Source organism: Neolamprologus multifasciatus, chromosome 2 (assembly GCF_963576455.1).
Source record: "Neolamprologus multifasciatus chromosome 2, fNeoMul1.2, whole genome shotgun sequence".
NCBI lineage: Eukaryota > Metazoa > Chordata > Actinopteri > Cichliformes > Cichlidae > Neolamprologus > Neolamprologus multifasciatus.
Window position 1 is genome coordinate 20553143 of NC_140440.1, and position 15291 is coordinate 20568433.

The 15291-nt window shown below is 43.5% G+C and overlaps 1 protein-coding gene across 2 annotated transcripts in view; it reads right to left on the reverse strand.

Annotated features, from left to right (window-relative positions):
- Positions 1-15291, reverse strand: part of tenm1 (teneurin transmembrane protein 1) — a 210987-nt gene that overhangs the window by 15766 nt on the left and 179930 nt on the right. For both annotated transcript variants that reach the window (XM_085134297.1, XM_085134305.1), the window contains exons 26-35: positions 11928-12015; positions 10166-10362; positions 8882-9195; positions 8063-8235; positions 6198-6442; positions 5210-5503; positions 3743-3987; positions 3034-3176; positions 1131-1342; positions 485-786 (exon numbers count right to left, since the gene is read on the reverse strand). In XM_085134297.1, the coding sequence (XP_084990423.1) occupies positions 485-786; positions 1131-1342; positions 3034-3176; positions 3743-3987; positions 5210-5503; positions 6198-6442; positions 8063-8235; positions 8882-9195; positions 10166-10362; positions 11928-12015 (2213 nt within the window). The remainder of the gene's footprint in view (positions 1-484; positions 787-1130; positions 1343-3033; positions 3177-3742; positions 3988-5209; positions 5504-6197; positions 6443-8062; positions 8236-8881; positions 9196-10165; positions 10363-11927; positions 12016-15291) is intronic.

The following is a 15291-nucleotide window of genomic DNA, read 5'->3' on the forward strand; positions in this document are numbered from 1 at the left end:
TGACTCGGTTCTCACCTACAGACATCACATCCTCAAACACCTTTCCTTCTGCTTAAAACAAATCAAAACTGTTATGAGTCATTAAACGGTTAAACAACATCACCGTCACTGTCGACTGTGATAGATCTCCACACCAAGGCCGTTAAATGTAAAGTCAGCACTATCATGCACGCCTCTCACACCCACTCATTCCAACTCCTCCTATCAGACCACTGCTATAATGTCCCTGCAGCCAGAGCCAATACTGTTAATACTGCTATATGACAATTATTTACACGTGTGTGTTTATAAATAAACAATGTCTTATTTTGCTATTTTATTGGTTTCCTCTGAGAGCCATGCTTAAGATATTTATCCACTGCTTTGCAATGGATAATAACGATTTCTGAGCTGATCTGAATTATCGATTTATTAATAACAAACAGGCAATTTCTTTTATATTCAATGCTTTCTGTACAGTAAGTTGGTTTGTGTGCCAACATACCTTGCACTGGTTCCGTGGCTAAGTAGATTAATGTTCCCATTCAGGTCGTAACTATAACGCCACTGAGGCCGCTCGTTGACTGAGGCGCTTTGCAGCTGGCTGTCTGCATCATACTCGTAAGTGTAACGGGTCACATTGCTGTCCACGCCCACTCTGATGTCGCAGGTGGTTGTACGTCCGGACGAGTCGTACTGAATGGTCATCCAGTAGGCGATGGACTTGAGGATTTCATATTGGACCTCCACCACCTGGCCGTAGGAGTTGAATACCTTGGTGTGCTTCATCAGATGGGTGGTGATCACCTAGACAAACACATATTTTGTCATGAAAGTGTCACACCAAACTCGTGGGCTAAAAAGTTGCTTGTTTACACATGCAGCACGCTCTGGAAACAAAATTGCAACAAATTGCACAAGTTTGATTATTTCACTCTCCTTTGGGTCTGTTTGGATGTTCACAGACACCCATGTGAAATATCTGACTCTTTAGCTGCTACATGCTACATTCATAAGCCTGCCAGTGTTGTCAGGGCTAGATTTGATAGACCCACAAGTAAAACCAGCTGACTGACCGGAAACTAAATCGACTAAAACGCAGGCCAAAACAATGAGCTGAAAGACGCTAAAACACTGGTGTGACTTCCTACCTGGTTGAGATCGTAGAAGATGACGCTGAACTTGCCAAACTGCTCGACCCGCCCCGACACATCAACATAGCGGTACAGGTCAATGGGCAGAGGGGTCTCATTGATGACGGCCTGCATGCTAGTGACTCGAAAGTTGTTGTAGCTGTAGTCAAATCTGGCATTGACCAAGCCTTCTTCGCTGAAGCGGAAAATCTGCCGACTTGTCAGGGGACCTACGCAGAGGATCCGGAGCAGATTTACATTAGAACCCCCTTAACAGCGTTTACAGAAATATACAGGCACATGAAGTGTACACACAGCACACATACAGCCCTTACAAGTGGATGTCACACCGCCCGCATAACCCTGCCTAATTAATTCAAATCAAGGCCTAATTCGCCATCATTAACAGAGACACACACTGCGCAATCCATTCCATCTTAACTATCCCCACACCTCTATGGTATTTCCTGTGGTGACCTTTAATATGGAGAGATAATGAAATCTAAAGACAATAGCCATGATGGGCCAATGTGCTGCTTAATGTCAGAGCATCAACTTTAACAACACCATTCATCACATCTGCTCCGAGCTTCTGCAGCCAGGCCTCTGTTTGGAAAAAAAGGGACTGCTAATGAAACACCATTACGCTGCGATTTGAGATGACTCTGATTGCAGTTAAAATGACTAAGTGCCTAGCTTTGGAGACTGTAGAGAGCTGGATCAGTGTTACATCTTTCTATTTTTATTTTCTGTGGAATGTTGATTCTAAACCTTCGCTAATGGGAAAATGGCAGAAGTACTGAAAGCGAGGTGGAGGCTTTTCCGCAGCCCTGGGGAACTCGCAGTCTGTTCGTCTCGCTCTTCTAGCTGTCATTTTCCCCCAGCTGTCATCGTTCCCCCTTCTCCCTTTCTGTTCCTTTTCCCTTCCCTCGCCCACCACTCTATATCCCCATCTTTCTTTTTCTGGTGCCACACTTTTCCTTGTCTCCTCTCAAGGGACAATTACCACTATCTCTCCTCTCTCCAAGGCTGCGTTTGTTCTGCTGAAATGAGATCAGTTAAAGGAAGGTGAGAGTCTATTCACAGTGAGGGCAAAGCGATAAACACACACACACACACTCACACACAGCTGCGCCGCGCAGATTAGTGACAACTGATGGTGGCAAGCCAATCACAAAGCTATGGGAAGTGAACCGGCAGCAGAGATGAAAGCACTTTCCATGACCCTGGACCGACTATGGAACTTAAGGGGATTGCTCAACTGTATTAACAATGGCCGTATCCTAACATGCTATATCTGCAGCTGCAGCAATGGCGTGCCATCGTCGATAGCGCCGCCTTTTAGAAAACGCCTTGTCTCACTCATTTTCTCCTTCAGCACTGAAAGCATTGTTTAGTTATATTAAGTTCAGCTATGGTTTTTTGATTTCCTGCCTTCTCTATGAGAGCGAATATGAACCCAGTAAAGTGCTACTTTTAGTGTTCAGGCATGCAACAACAAATGCAGTATGTCCACACCTAGCTCACCGCATATAATTTTGCATTCAAACATTCATTTGTTTGCTTTGATCAGGAAGCCTTTTTGCGGAGGTGGGGAAGAGACGACATGGGTAAGAGCCCGGGGGGTGGTCTTGAATTTACAGCTGTGGTAGACCACAATCTCTTCCACTTGAACATGCCTTGCCCTACTGAAACTTCTAACTGTGGCTGCGTCAGTCACAGATGAAATAGCACGACGTCTGACTCAAAGCCAGACTACTGAATTTGACATCACTCCTCAAATCTGGCACGCCGTGCACAATCACTTATATAGACTTTAAAATTTTGCTCACAGGATTGATTTATGATCCTTTTGCACGTTGTGAATATCTAAAATGTGTTTCTGTTGGCTGCTTTTAGCACATGTGTGTACTGTACGTACCTGTCTGCCTGTATCGTATGGAGCTTATGAAGCCATTGTGGGTGAGATGAATGGTCTTTACTGTTCCAGAGGCCTCGTCATAAGTGAAGGTCACCAGGGTGGAGTCATAAACCACCTCCGAGAGGCGAGCCGCAGCTGTATACCTGACGGGGGAAAAAACGCATTGTTGAATAGATGATCGATAAGTAGGTTATGTTAAAATAAAAGTACGTTCTTTTTAAAGCACACTAGGATGCATTTAATCTTCAATGTAAGTAAACATGCTATGCCACATTAATAATACACGGATCCCTTTGGGTCGCTAAGTTGCACCATCCTTCAACATTTCATTGGAAACAGACCAGCTGCTGCGGCACTTACAGCCTTTCAAATCTTGAAAATGGGACCATTTATTACAGTATCCTCATCCAGGCAACGAGTATTAAAAATGTTAAATGCCAGAACGCTGACTGAATCAGTCCTCCGACTTTCATCAAAATCAGATCAGTTTGTCTGACAAAGTGCGACGATAAAAAAAGGTGTGACCTTTAATCGGTCCAATCAGTGTGATTTTGCAAGGATGGATGGATGTGTGCCGCACATTCTAGTGTCCGCTTTAGTTGGCGTAATTGGGCTTTTAAATTTTAAGATTGCGCTTTAATTATATCACCTTCATCAAGACGATCAGTGTTATGTCTTTGTACGGAGCTAAAACAGCAATGTGCCACACCTGTAGATGACTCTGCGCCCAGTTCCCAAGTACTGAGTCCTCATCAGGCGCCCGTCCAGGGTGTAGTCCTGGATGAAGGAGGCTTGGCTGTCGGGTGGGGCGTATATGTTCCTGTAGTAGCCAATGGACAGCAGCGACTGCAGGGTGTGCTTCACCATGCTGGGCATGGTCACCGCGACCAGACGATCCGTTTGGTCGTATTCAAAGACGTAGCGCCGCTGGCTGTGCAGGAGCAGCATGATGGACTGTAAGAACACAGAGATATTCACAGACAGTTCCAACACACTGCAGCTCTGTGGTTTCATGGCTTTCTTGTTTTTTGTCTTTTGCACTCTCTTTTTTTAAATTCCAATGTCACTGGATTAAAACTTTCTCCTTAATAAAAAAAAAAATCGGCTCTTCAAAAACAACCTTGGTTTTAGTTTGAGACTGCTTCGGTTATTCACTGAAAGCTATTTAATTATCAGACGTACGCGTCGAAAAAACAAAACGAGAAAAAAGAAAAACCATAATTGGTTTTCAGACAGCAGCGTTTTTGTTTACCGCTGCTCCCCCCCCCCCCCCCCCCTTAAAAATCTCCGTAGCTATTCACACAGTTTCAGCTGCACTAAAACAATGTTCTCTTTAATGTCTTTATTCAACTGTAAGGTATGATATTAATGTGTTAATAATACATGAAGGTGGTATTAATTTCTAGATGGTTCTGTAATATAAGCTCATTTTCACTCTAATTTTGTCTTAGACCAAAATCCTTGACACTAAATATATTTCAGACTGAATATCATGTCATTAAATATTTCAATTAATTTCAAGGGCGGAAATTATACCTTCTGGTAGCTCTCAGCTTAGTCACACACACCGTCTTTGACAAGAAAATTTCCTTATAGCGAATATAACATCTGCCAGAGGACGACAAGTGTTTACTGCAAAGACTTTACTGCTGTTTTCTTTTGAGAAAATCTATTTGCCGAACCTTGAAACATGCTCGAGTTATGCAATCGATCAGAAAGAACACACCGTCTGCCTTTATATCTCTCGACTGTGCGCGCTGTTGCAGTCATGAAGACACAAGGCCAAGTTTAAAAGGTCTGCCCAACCATTAAACTTATGGCAGATCTAATATTCGCTCTGCAAACTGATGTTCATAACCTAAATGGAAAGCCCCTCAAACTGAGGGAAACACATTAAAAAGATGCTTGGTAATATAGCACCTGTTACTGATTTTAATATGCTTTCACTTCTTTACTTTCGTTTCCCACAACTGAGGCGCTTTTTTTTGGTTTGCCTTTAATCTCAGCGCCGGTTTCGGATAGCTGCACCAAGAAGGAAACGTAAGTGGAGAAGATGTGTTAGACTTCTGCAAGCAGCAAAGGCAAGAATAAAACGGCGACAGGAGCCCTGAAAACAAATCTCAGCAGGACCTCATCACAAACTGTCTGTCACGTTCGTTTCAAACTTTCTACTCACTCTGTCTGCGTATGTGTAGCTCCAGATCTTGCCGTTGACCCAGGTTCTGGACGTCACCCTGTCACTCTCGTACTCCAGCCGCTCGGACCATTCTCCGCGGTGGATGGCTGAAAGCAGTCCTCCACCTGAATAACTGATGTTTACTTCAGTGTATTTGCTGCTGGGTGACCACACGACAGGCCGGCCCAGCTGGTCATACTGAATGTGGAGGGTGAACTTCCTGTGGTCATCGTATATCTTCCCAACTCTGGTGCTTTGATCAAAGTCTATGGACAGCAGGTTCCTGTTATGTGCCTGGAAAGCAAAGCAGTTAAATGTCAGCTAGTGGCAAGACACAAACAGAAGCTTTTAACAGCATTAAAATCATCATAAATGGTGATTGAAGCCGCAGACATGCAAATATAGGAATGAAGTGGCATGTCTGAGAGCAGCAAAGATTTCATTAGTCCAGATGAATTAATTGTGACATTTCCAGCAAACCCTGGTCTGCATTTATAAACAATAAGCTGCCTGGCGAACAAGTGAGAGAACTGTTTCCCGGGGAATGCTAATTAATTGCTGCACGTAACATAAATGCCCTTTTCTCAGGAAATCTCCTGTTTGCGCTTTCATCGCCACTGCAGAGGTGTTGCAGCCTGTGTGTGTGGAAAGTACAGCTAACAGGTTACGAGTCATTTGACCTATTATCACCTCCGCTGACATCATCAATCGCTCAAAATCTACCGGATTGCACAACACTTAGCACTTAAAAGTGACACTTTTTGTCCCCCTGGTTAAATGTCAAATTGCACAGCTTAACCCCGCGTGCTCCTAAAATGTTGCCGGGCTGCTTATTTGATCCATTCATATGGGATTCTGGGATATTCGGCTAGTTGTATGCATCCTCCTGTTAATTCCCAATGCCTTTGTGCAGCACTGATGCCGCAGGATTGTGTTTTATATACTATCACAGTTGGCGTAATAACAGGCTGATGATTTAGTGTTTTACCCTGAGCCTGCGTTCGTAAGTGCTGTAGTTAGTCTTGCTCTGCTCCTTCCTCTGCCTCCACTCTATCAGGCTCGGGGCGTGGTCTCCAGGCAAGCTGATGTTGCAGCGGCTGGCCGTGGGACTGACTCCACCCCCGACGCCCCCCGGGAGGAGGGGCTCGGTGCTTAGCGACAGCTCCATCCCGCTGGCCAGCGTCACCAGAAACGACCCGTCGGCGCTGACTCTGTACGAGCTCTGAGAGTGATCTGGAGTGGGAAAGTGCGAGCGTAAGTGTGAATTGTGGGGATGTGGAAGGGGGGGAGGGTGGGTGTCGAGGGTCGACCGTTTGTCGTGGGTGGGTCAGACACACACACAAAAAAACCACAAGTGCACAGAGATGCAAATATGCAACAACAGATGAGAAAAAAGAAGTGTGAAGAAAACATCAGTCAGTGTATGTCAAAAAGAAGAAAAAAAATCATCCTTGAGAGGAAATCCGTGAGAAGCGGGCTGCATGAATGCCATGTCTGGCTCTTTGTCTGTGCGTTTTATTTGAATTAATTGCTTAAATCACTGTGCTGAGTGTTTTTTTTTAAGCTCTCTGCAACATTAGCATTGTACTGCATCAGCTATTACATCTTTAGAAAGGAGGAACGCAGGAGACAGATAATGAGAGAGTGAGAGAGAGGGGGGGCAATGAAAGGAGAAAGAGAGGACAGAGAGAGAAAGAAGGAGAGGAAGGTGGGGTATAGCAGCTTTTCACACATTGCAAAGCATTCTCAGAAACTGCTCTTTCATTTCTGCCCTGCTCAGAGTTAGGCTTCCACACACTTTCACACATGCCAAGATGGCTTTGTCTCATGTTTAAAACACAATTAATACAAAAATTTAGAAAAAGAGGGGTGAAAATAACCATAAAACGATATTTTAACCATAAAATTTAACGCGGCTAATAAACCGGATAGTAACTTCTATTCCATCCGCCGCCGTAAAAAAAACTATTCTGTACATATGGTTATTGTTGCCTCAGAGGCAGGCGAGGACACGGTGAAATTGTGGGCGGCGGAGAAAGAGGTGGTGCTCGAAAAATAGTGGGTCATTTCAACTTTTTTCCCTGGCAGCTCTGTCACACCGTGGCGTACATGCATGTGTTTGTGCGCGCGCGTGTGTGACTGAGCGCGTGCAAGTTGGCGCAGATTTTCCCTCCCTGCAGTCCTGTCAGTGTGACAACTGCAAGAAAGCAATTAAAGGGATGACATGAGAAGAAACTGCTCCCATGAGTGGCTTCTTCACTCCACACTCATTTTCTCCTCTTCTCATCTCTGCCCTCTTTTCCATTTTTTTCCTGCTTTGCCCCAGCAGTTGTTAAGGCATTTCACGAGTCAGTCAAATGTAGCATGTTTTGTGTAAATAAAGCACTTTTTCTCCCCCCCGCTGCCCATTCATCCGGTTATGTAAAGAGGTCGCATCAGATCTGTATGTGAAATTATTTATAGAAGCGGATAAATGCTTACTTAAAGCTGTGAATCTCCAGCGATGAAGAATGAGAGAAACGCAGGTCAGAGTTTCTGACTTAAACCAGAATAACAGCCACGTTTGCCGGCATAAATGTTTAAACATCGCTGTAACCTTACACCTTGCCCTCTACAGAGTATGTGGTGTATGGTTTAGTGCCTCTTCACATGACTCATAAATAGCCTTGTGGCTAGTTGCTGGTTATAGAAGCTGAGGATAGATGCACGGTTCGGAAGCTGTAATCTTTTCTCTGTATCAACCAGTAAATACATAAAACCAATACACCTGTGGCTGCGATGCATAAACAGTCTGAATAATGAGCTGTGAGAAATTTAAAAGGCAAAAGCGCAGAACTCATTGTGATGCTGTACCTTGTCTGAACATGTAGATGGTGTCGCTGGCAGACAAGTTTGTGCTGGTGACAAAGTTCTCACGGTTGGACGCTTCAACCTCCACTCGAGACCAGCGCTCCAGGTTGCCATGGAAACCGCTCACCTCCGCCGTCGGTAAGGTGATGTTGGTCACTCGACCCTCGCTGTTGTACCTTGGAGAATAAACACAAAGGCAATAAGCAAACAAATACACACAGACGCGCGCACACACATGCACAAACACGCGCAGAAATCCATCGCTCGCAGGCAAATGAACACAGCCAAGCCCGCAAAAAGCACGCAGGCACACATATGCATGCTCCCGTGTGCTAGCATGAGCTCGCAGTGAGTGTCAACTATGATTTATATGTGTAATTATCCAGCTGTGGAATGTGAGACAGAGACCGGCTAGGCAGTGGTGAATAATTCAGACAGATGTGTTTTTCTGCCTGTACTATATGTGCAATACTAAACACGCATGTGTTCAAAGAGTTGCAGCAGACGTCCTTCAGCTAATCAGTCACTTTAAGCAAAGACTAAAAAGAAGAAAGAAAAAAAAGTCACACCGCCCAATCCCACCCCAGGCCTTCTCCAGCTTTGTTGATGCAGAAGTGACCACCAGATGGCACTCATATTTCATACCCCTAACGTAAACCTTGTCATATGAATACACATTCATGCAATGCAGTGTTAGCTCAAACATTCAGAGTCAAGCAACAAAGCGAGAACAGGAAGGAAGGAGAAGAGAGAAAGAGCGGGGACAGACAGAAAGAAGATCGCAATAAGCAGATAAGCTTTATAAATAAACCGCAAACTCACTCATACACAGTGGTCCAACTGTTCTCATCACTTTTGGTTGCTAGGAGACCTGTGTTGCCATGGTAAGTGATGTGGGCGATGTCGTGGCCTTGGGCGGACACCTTCCTCAGCGTTCCACTGTTGCTAAGGGACAGCCAGTACACCTGTCCGCCAGGTAGAGCCAGCCAGAGAGGCACTCCGTGAGCGTCCCTCCTCACCTGGAGGCTGCGGCCGTCGCGGCTCATCACCCCCGACAACTGGCCGTCTGTGCCGTAAGAGAAGTTGTACAGGTAGTGACCTGTGATCAGGTGTTTGGTGTACAGGTGGGAACCATTCTATCAGAGGGAGAGAAAGACACTGTTGAGGGTTCAGCTTCTGCAAATGACAAAACCTGTAAATTTAGAAACTATTAGGTACTCTGTACTCTCAGACTAGTGATTTGCTAATTTTGTTGCATCAATAAAGCAAAATGATGTACCTTTCTGTATATATAAACAGAAAGGTACACACACATTAACCATAACTATTGTAAATTATGGGGTTTATTTCTTTAAATTATATATTTAAAGATGAAGAAACATGTTCATTTTAGAGCTTAGAATATGTAATGAATAACTGTTGTCTGTATGAAACTTTAAAATCATTTTTTGAAATAAGAGTTTCATTTTCTCAGGCAGAATGAACCGTTTTGTTTATTAAATGATCAGAAATAACAGGAAAGGCCAGATTTCTGCAACATAAGGCAATAGGCTCACTATCTTGTGTGCATCGATCATGCTTACTGTCGTGCTTAGTCACCCACAAAAGCCCACTCTGAGCCAGTAAACACCCTGATTGGATTAGGCTAACCTAGCTGACATTATTTGATCATTCAATCATTCAAAGCTATTAGAACGAGACTTGGAAGTGAGGAATATTATTTTTGTGAAATGCAATCCAAAATCATCCCAAGTTATTAAAGTTTAGCCAGTTTTTTAGCATTTATTCTTTATTTTTCTCTAAATGGGTCATATTAGAAAGCTAATGCTAGCTTTGTTAGCTGGTTCAGTTAGCTACCTTCCTAACAGGCCCAACTAGCAGTTACTGTGTGTCAATTATTAATAACTAATTATCTCAGACTAATTTGTGTGTACAAATGAGCTTGCGTGGCTTAATCCGTTTTAATTTAGCAATGTGCAAATCCAAGTAAACACTTGAGTTAGTCAGTCTGTTAAATTTGCTAATAAATTATGAATTAAAAAGACAATTTGCTGGTATCCAAATATTTTACATGCAAACACACACATTAGGCATTGTGATAAGAACCTGGCTAAAGAGATAGAGCTCCTGGTCCAGAGGTGAGCTGATTTCCACCAGTCCGGCTGGGCTGGGCTGGGGCTGGTTGGGGCTTACAGCTCTGATCCGGATATTGCCCAGATCAGCAATATACAGGGTGCCATTGGGAGCCACTGCCAGAGAGGACGGGGCTTTGAGACGAGCGTCACGGGCGTAGCCTCCATCTCCTGATAGGAAAAACGGGAACTCGTCATTTCGGTAAGGGCAGGAAAAGCTCTTTATCAACAAAATAGCATAATTCAAAGCAGCATCAGTTCTAACCACACTGAGAAATACAATTCGTTCTCCAGCGAAAGCGAGAAGTCACAACCAGTCCACACGCAGGTTGGCAAAATACGAGGATCCCATGGTGCCGCTTAAGCGGTTATCAGTTTGGCTCAGGACGTGGACCTATTGGGATATGGTAACTTCCCAGTGGAGTGGATATGACCACCTTGATAGTGACCTCTGTCTTATCAGACGGTGGTAGTAGGCGACTGAATGCACCCAGATGTCTTTGGTTGCACAGCAGGATAACAGCTGGGTGAAGCCCTTTAGATGTTGTCAGCAGTAGGCCTGGGGCCTCTGATGGGTCTGTGCAGACAGCAGGGTGGCAGTTTATCTCGTGACAGCATGCGCATTATGTGTGTATGCTTTTGTGGGCGATCGCGCACGGGCTCGCATCCGTTAGTATCGGCGGGTGTGCGCTTGCATACATGTCCGCGTTCAAAGACACTGTGTGAGTGTTTACGGCGAAGGGATGGAAACGGAAAGCCTCTGAAGAGAGTAATCATCTGTTAACAGCGAGACATGATTGAAAATATGCAAAGTACAACTCAAGGAATAGGGATGGTTACAGCCCATTGGCTTGTGGCATGGGAGAGACACTTCCCTCCATTTTGAATAGAAAAGAGACTGATTTTTATGAGCAGAATTAAATGATAAAATCACATCCGCTGACACTTACAATGAAAGCACGGCCTAACTGTCAAAAGAACATCTGCTTATTTGTTGGGTCCTTTTCCTCTTCCTTTTATTGCATTTCAGGTGCCCAACCATGATACAGCAACCAGTTAAAACATTCGGCGTGTGGAAGTGAGCATTTTCTTTCAACAGCTGTAATTTGAATGGATTTGAAAGGTTTCTCCTGAGCTGGTTGCTACTGAATTTAGCTGGAGGTCTCCACAAAGAAGAAGCCTTTCTATGAATACAAATATAAATACATCGACCCACACACACACAAGCATCCACTTTCTGTTTAGCCAACACACAAATGCTCACAGTCAAGTCGTTCTCTTAATTCTCCAGCCTGATGTTATAGGCAGTCTTTTCTTTCCTGGGTATTGTCATCATTTCTATAAAAGTCATTGTCATATTTTTTATTGTTTTTCAAGGAGAGTCGAAGCGGCTCTTCCTAGACACTAAGATTCCAGCTGACTTTAATAAGTCGGGGAGGGAAAGTGCTAATCAAATTATTGTCCAGCAGGGACGCACGGGGCAGCCAGATTTACCCACTCAATATCAAGATATACAGACTAAATCAAATCCTCCGAGCTTCACAATGCTCCAGTTTTTGTTTCCTCTAAAAATACTTCTAAAGCAGGCCGAGTATGATGCCACCAGAATTAATTCTCAAATGCTTTTGCATGTTTTGTAGCGCTCTAATCCTATTAAGCATAATCTAATACGTTCACATTACTTAATCCTGCACTCCTCACATAACAAGTGTGCGTATGTGTGCCTGGTGACCCACCAGAGAAGCAGTCGCAGTTGGGGTCTATCTTGCAATCGCAGTCCGTGGGGGCTCCGGAGATAATCGATATCTCGCCGTTGGTTGACACCTGTGGAGTTTTCAAAAAGCGACATGTCACAACGTGCTGCAGGAGGCCACTGTTAAACAGAAAGGTAATGTTCCACAACAGCCTTTGTGATGTCTCATCTCTCTGGCAAATAAGATAATGATGGCATTTCATATAAAAACCTGCGCTGAGTTACAATATCGCTTTGCGTGTATCCGCTGTTCCTTTAGCCAAAAACATCACAGATGATATCTTTGATGCCTCTCCGTGAAGTTTAGACAAACAAAGGCATTATGCATCTTCGATGTATGACACTATTCCCTTGCTGACTGATTGACAGATCTTTGGAACATTAAGTCTCACTCTCCAAACAAATTAAGCTGATTGTCCTAATGGGGAGGCGAGCTGCAAATGGAGGTGAAAACTGTTGCAACAACAGCTTGATTTTGATTAATCTTGGGAGGCCGATGCTGCTTAACTAGCCCGAGAGGACCATGCATTGTTGGAAGATAATTGTCGAAGATGATATGTTTGATGAAGACTTGCTTTTATCAACTTTATGATTCCACGGGGAAAGTTTATCTGAGGTGTTTATTATGAAGCCGTTCCCTACTGCAGCTCGTTTGTTTGCATTGCCAAACCCAGAAAACCCCATGTTTCCAGTGTCTGGGGAAAAAAACAAGTAAATAAGCACAATTCCCGCAAAACTACTTTCCAAAATCTCCATTCATCCATCATCTGAGAGTAGAGAAAACCTTACTCCTAATTTTAGGTTTAGAAGCAGAATTTCATCACCTTGACCTATAAAATACTTGAATCTAAGGTTTTACGGATCAGGACATAATAAAAGCAGGTAGATACAACCACAGATGAATAACAACACAATATATTATGTCAGTGTTAATTTAAGCCAAATATAGAAGCAGTGAGTGAGGAAACAGTACACATTTACGCACAGCTTCAATAAGAATTAGAGGGTAAGTAGCAGCCATGTGCTGCTAATCAAATTCACTTTGTTCATTTATCATCAGCAAGTGTGAGCACCTCTATGAAAGCAGAAGCTCTGGCAGTTTGCTGGTCTGGAGGAAGAACAACCCATTGCTTCCCATCAATCAGATAGAAAGAGTCACAAAGGGAAAACATTCAAGACAGGTGCTAATCTTCACAAGAGTGGAAGTCCCAGCAAATTCACCCTAAGGTCAGTCTATGCATTGCTCAGAGAAACCATAAAAACACCCAAAACCTACATCTTAGAGTCCACAGACCTAAATCAGCAAGCTAAATGTTAAAGTTCATGACAGCACAATTAGAAATAGACTGAAAAAGTATGGAAGGATGTCAGGGGAGACCCTCTTCTCTCTAAAAATAAGATGGCAGCATGATTCATATTTGAAAAGCTGCATCTGAACGAACCGCAAGACTTCTGAAACAATGTCCTTTGGATAATAAAGAACAAAGTGGAGCTGTTTGTCCATGATGCACAGCACACATTTAGCAAAAACCGAACTCAACATATAAGCACAAACACCTCATATCAACCGTCAAGCATGGTGGTGGAGGGGTGATGATTTGAGCTCGTCTTGCACCTTGCAATCGTTGAGCCCCAAGTAGAGTGCCAACATATTCTAGAAGCCATCTGTCTGACACCTAAAGCCTGGCAGTAATTAGGTAAAGCATCAGAACGATGATCAAAAGCACAACAGAAACACTGACAAAGAAAAGAACCAAAGCGTTGCCTTGGCCCAGTCAAAGTCTACACCTCAAACTGACTGAAATGCTGTGGCAGGCTCTTAAGAGAGCTGTGCACAAATGAACCACAAACCTCAATGAACTGAAGCGACGCTGTAAAGACGCGAGAGCCAAAATTCCTCCACAACGAAGCGAGAGACTGATAAGGTCATCGAGAAAACGGTTAACTCCATTTATTACTGCCACAGGCGGTTTTACAGGGTACTGAATCACGGGGTGTGTTTAGGTTTTTCACACACTGCTTCTGCATTTTGACTTTCGGTAAACAAACAGTGACATGGTGAAACAGATCATGTGCTGTTCTTCATCTCAGCCTTCTCAGAACAAGATTATGTTTTATGTCGTGCTTATTATGTTCTGATATGTAAGGTGTAATTCGTTTCGCCATGCAAACTGTTCTAATCACACAGGGAAAAAACAGCTTGTTTCCTCTTCACAGTACATCAAATGCTTCATCTTTAAACATGTGCCCAATAAACAGAAAATAAAAAGTTGTTGCAAATTGCCCTTAATTTAAAGCAGATAAAAACGGGCACAACGGAGCAAATGTGGCATGTAATGAGTTTGATTGTAATGCTCCAGTGTGATATAACGAATAACACAGCAACTTATGCAAGATAAAAATTTAAAAAGCACATATTGGTTATGCATGTGTGGTCCTTGATGTCCTGGCCAAATGTTCTGAGTCTATGTGATGGGAAGACGTGCCTGGACCATGAGCGCAGACCGCAGGCGGTGCCAAGTCATCGCCTAAATACTTAGTATGAAGGCCAAGGCACGTTCACATTTAATAGAGCTTATTACACTGAAAAAAGACTTGCTGGCTAAACAGTACAAGCTGGTGCGAACCACTGAAAGTGAAAACGAGCACTTAATTCACGCATCATTTTTAAAATCAGTTTAAAACATCATGTCAGGTGTATCTGTGTGCAGCAAATTTACCTGAAGTGTTCTGTATTTCGTTTCTCCTGCATCACATTGTATTTGCCTGGCTGTTCTTTGTTTTTTAATGCACTGATTGATTGCACATCACAAACTGCTGAGATAATCCCAACTTGTCATCACACACATCTAAACAAATCATCATTAATTTTACTTTACGGCTCGTTGTCACAAAGCGGTGTCATTCACTGTCAGTCTGGCACCTGTTGCTGAATAAGCGTGGAAACCTTAACAAACATGGATGGATCCATTCCTGTCTGAGTCCAACTGAGACGCTTGATAAATAGGAGCCTAAAAATGCCAAACATAAAATAGGTGTGACAAACGCAGTGAAAAAAGAAAAAGGTCTTTTCATTGCCCTTTGCAACATGGCTGGTCGGTACCCAATAAAAAGGCATTTGAGGTATTATATGTTCCTGTCTGCCTCCACATGGACCCAGCGTGTTGCTGCACACCACAAAGGTGCTATTGATTGAGTCCAGCAGGCACTACCTTTGTGCTGTTGGTTCCAAAATGCTGCAGTGCTGTGGCAACATGCTGCTACCTAATGGAGCAAATGGACAGAAAAAAAGTAATATACTATATATACTTATTTTTTCTCTAAAACTGAAACCGTATTTCATGATT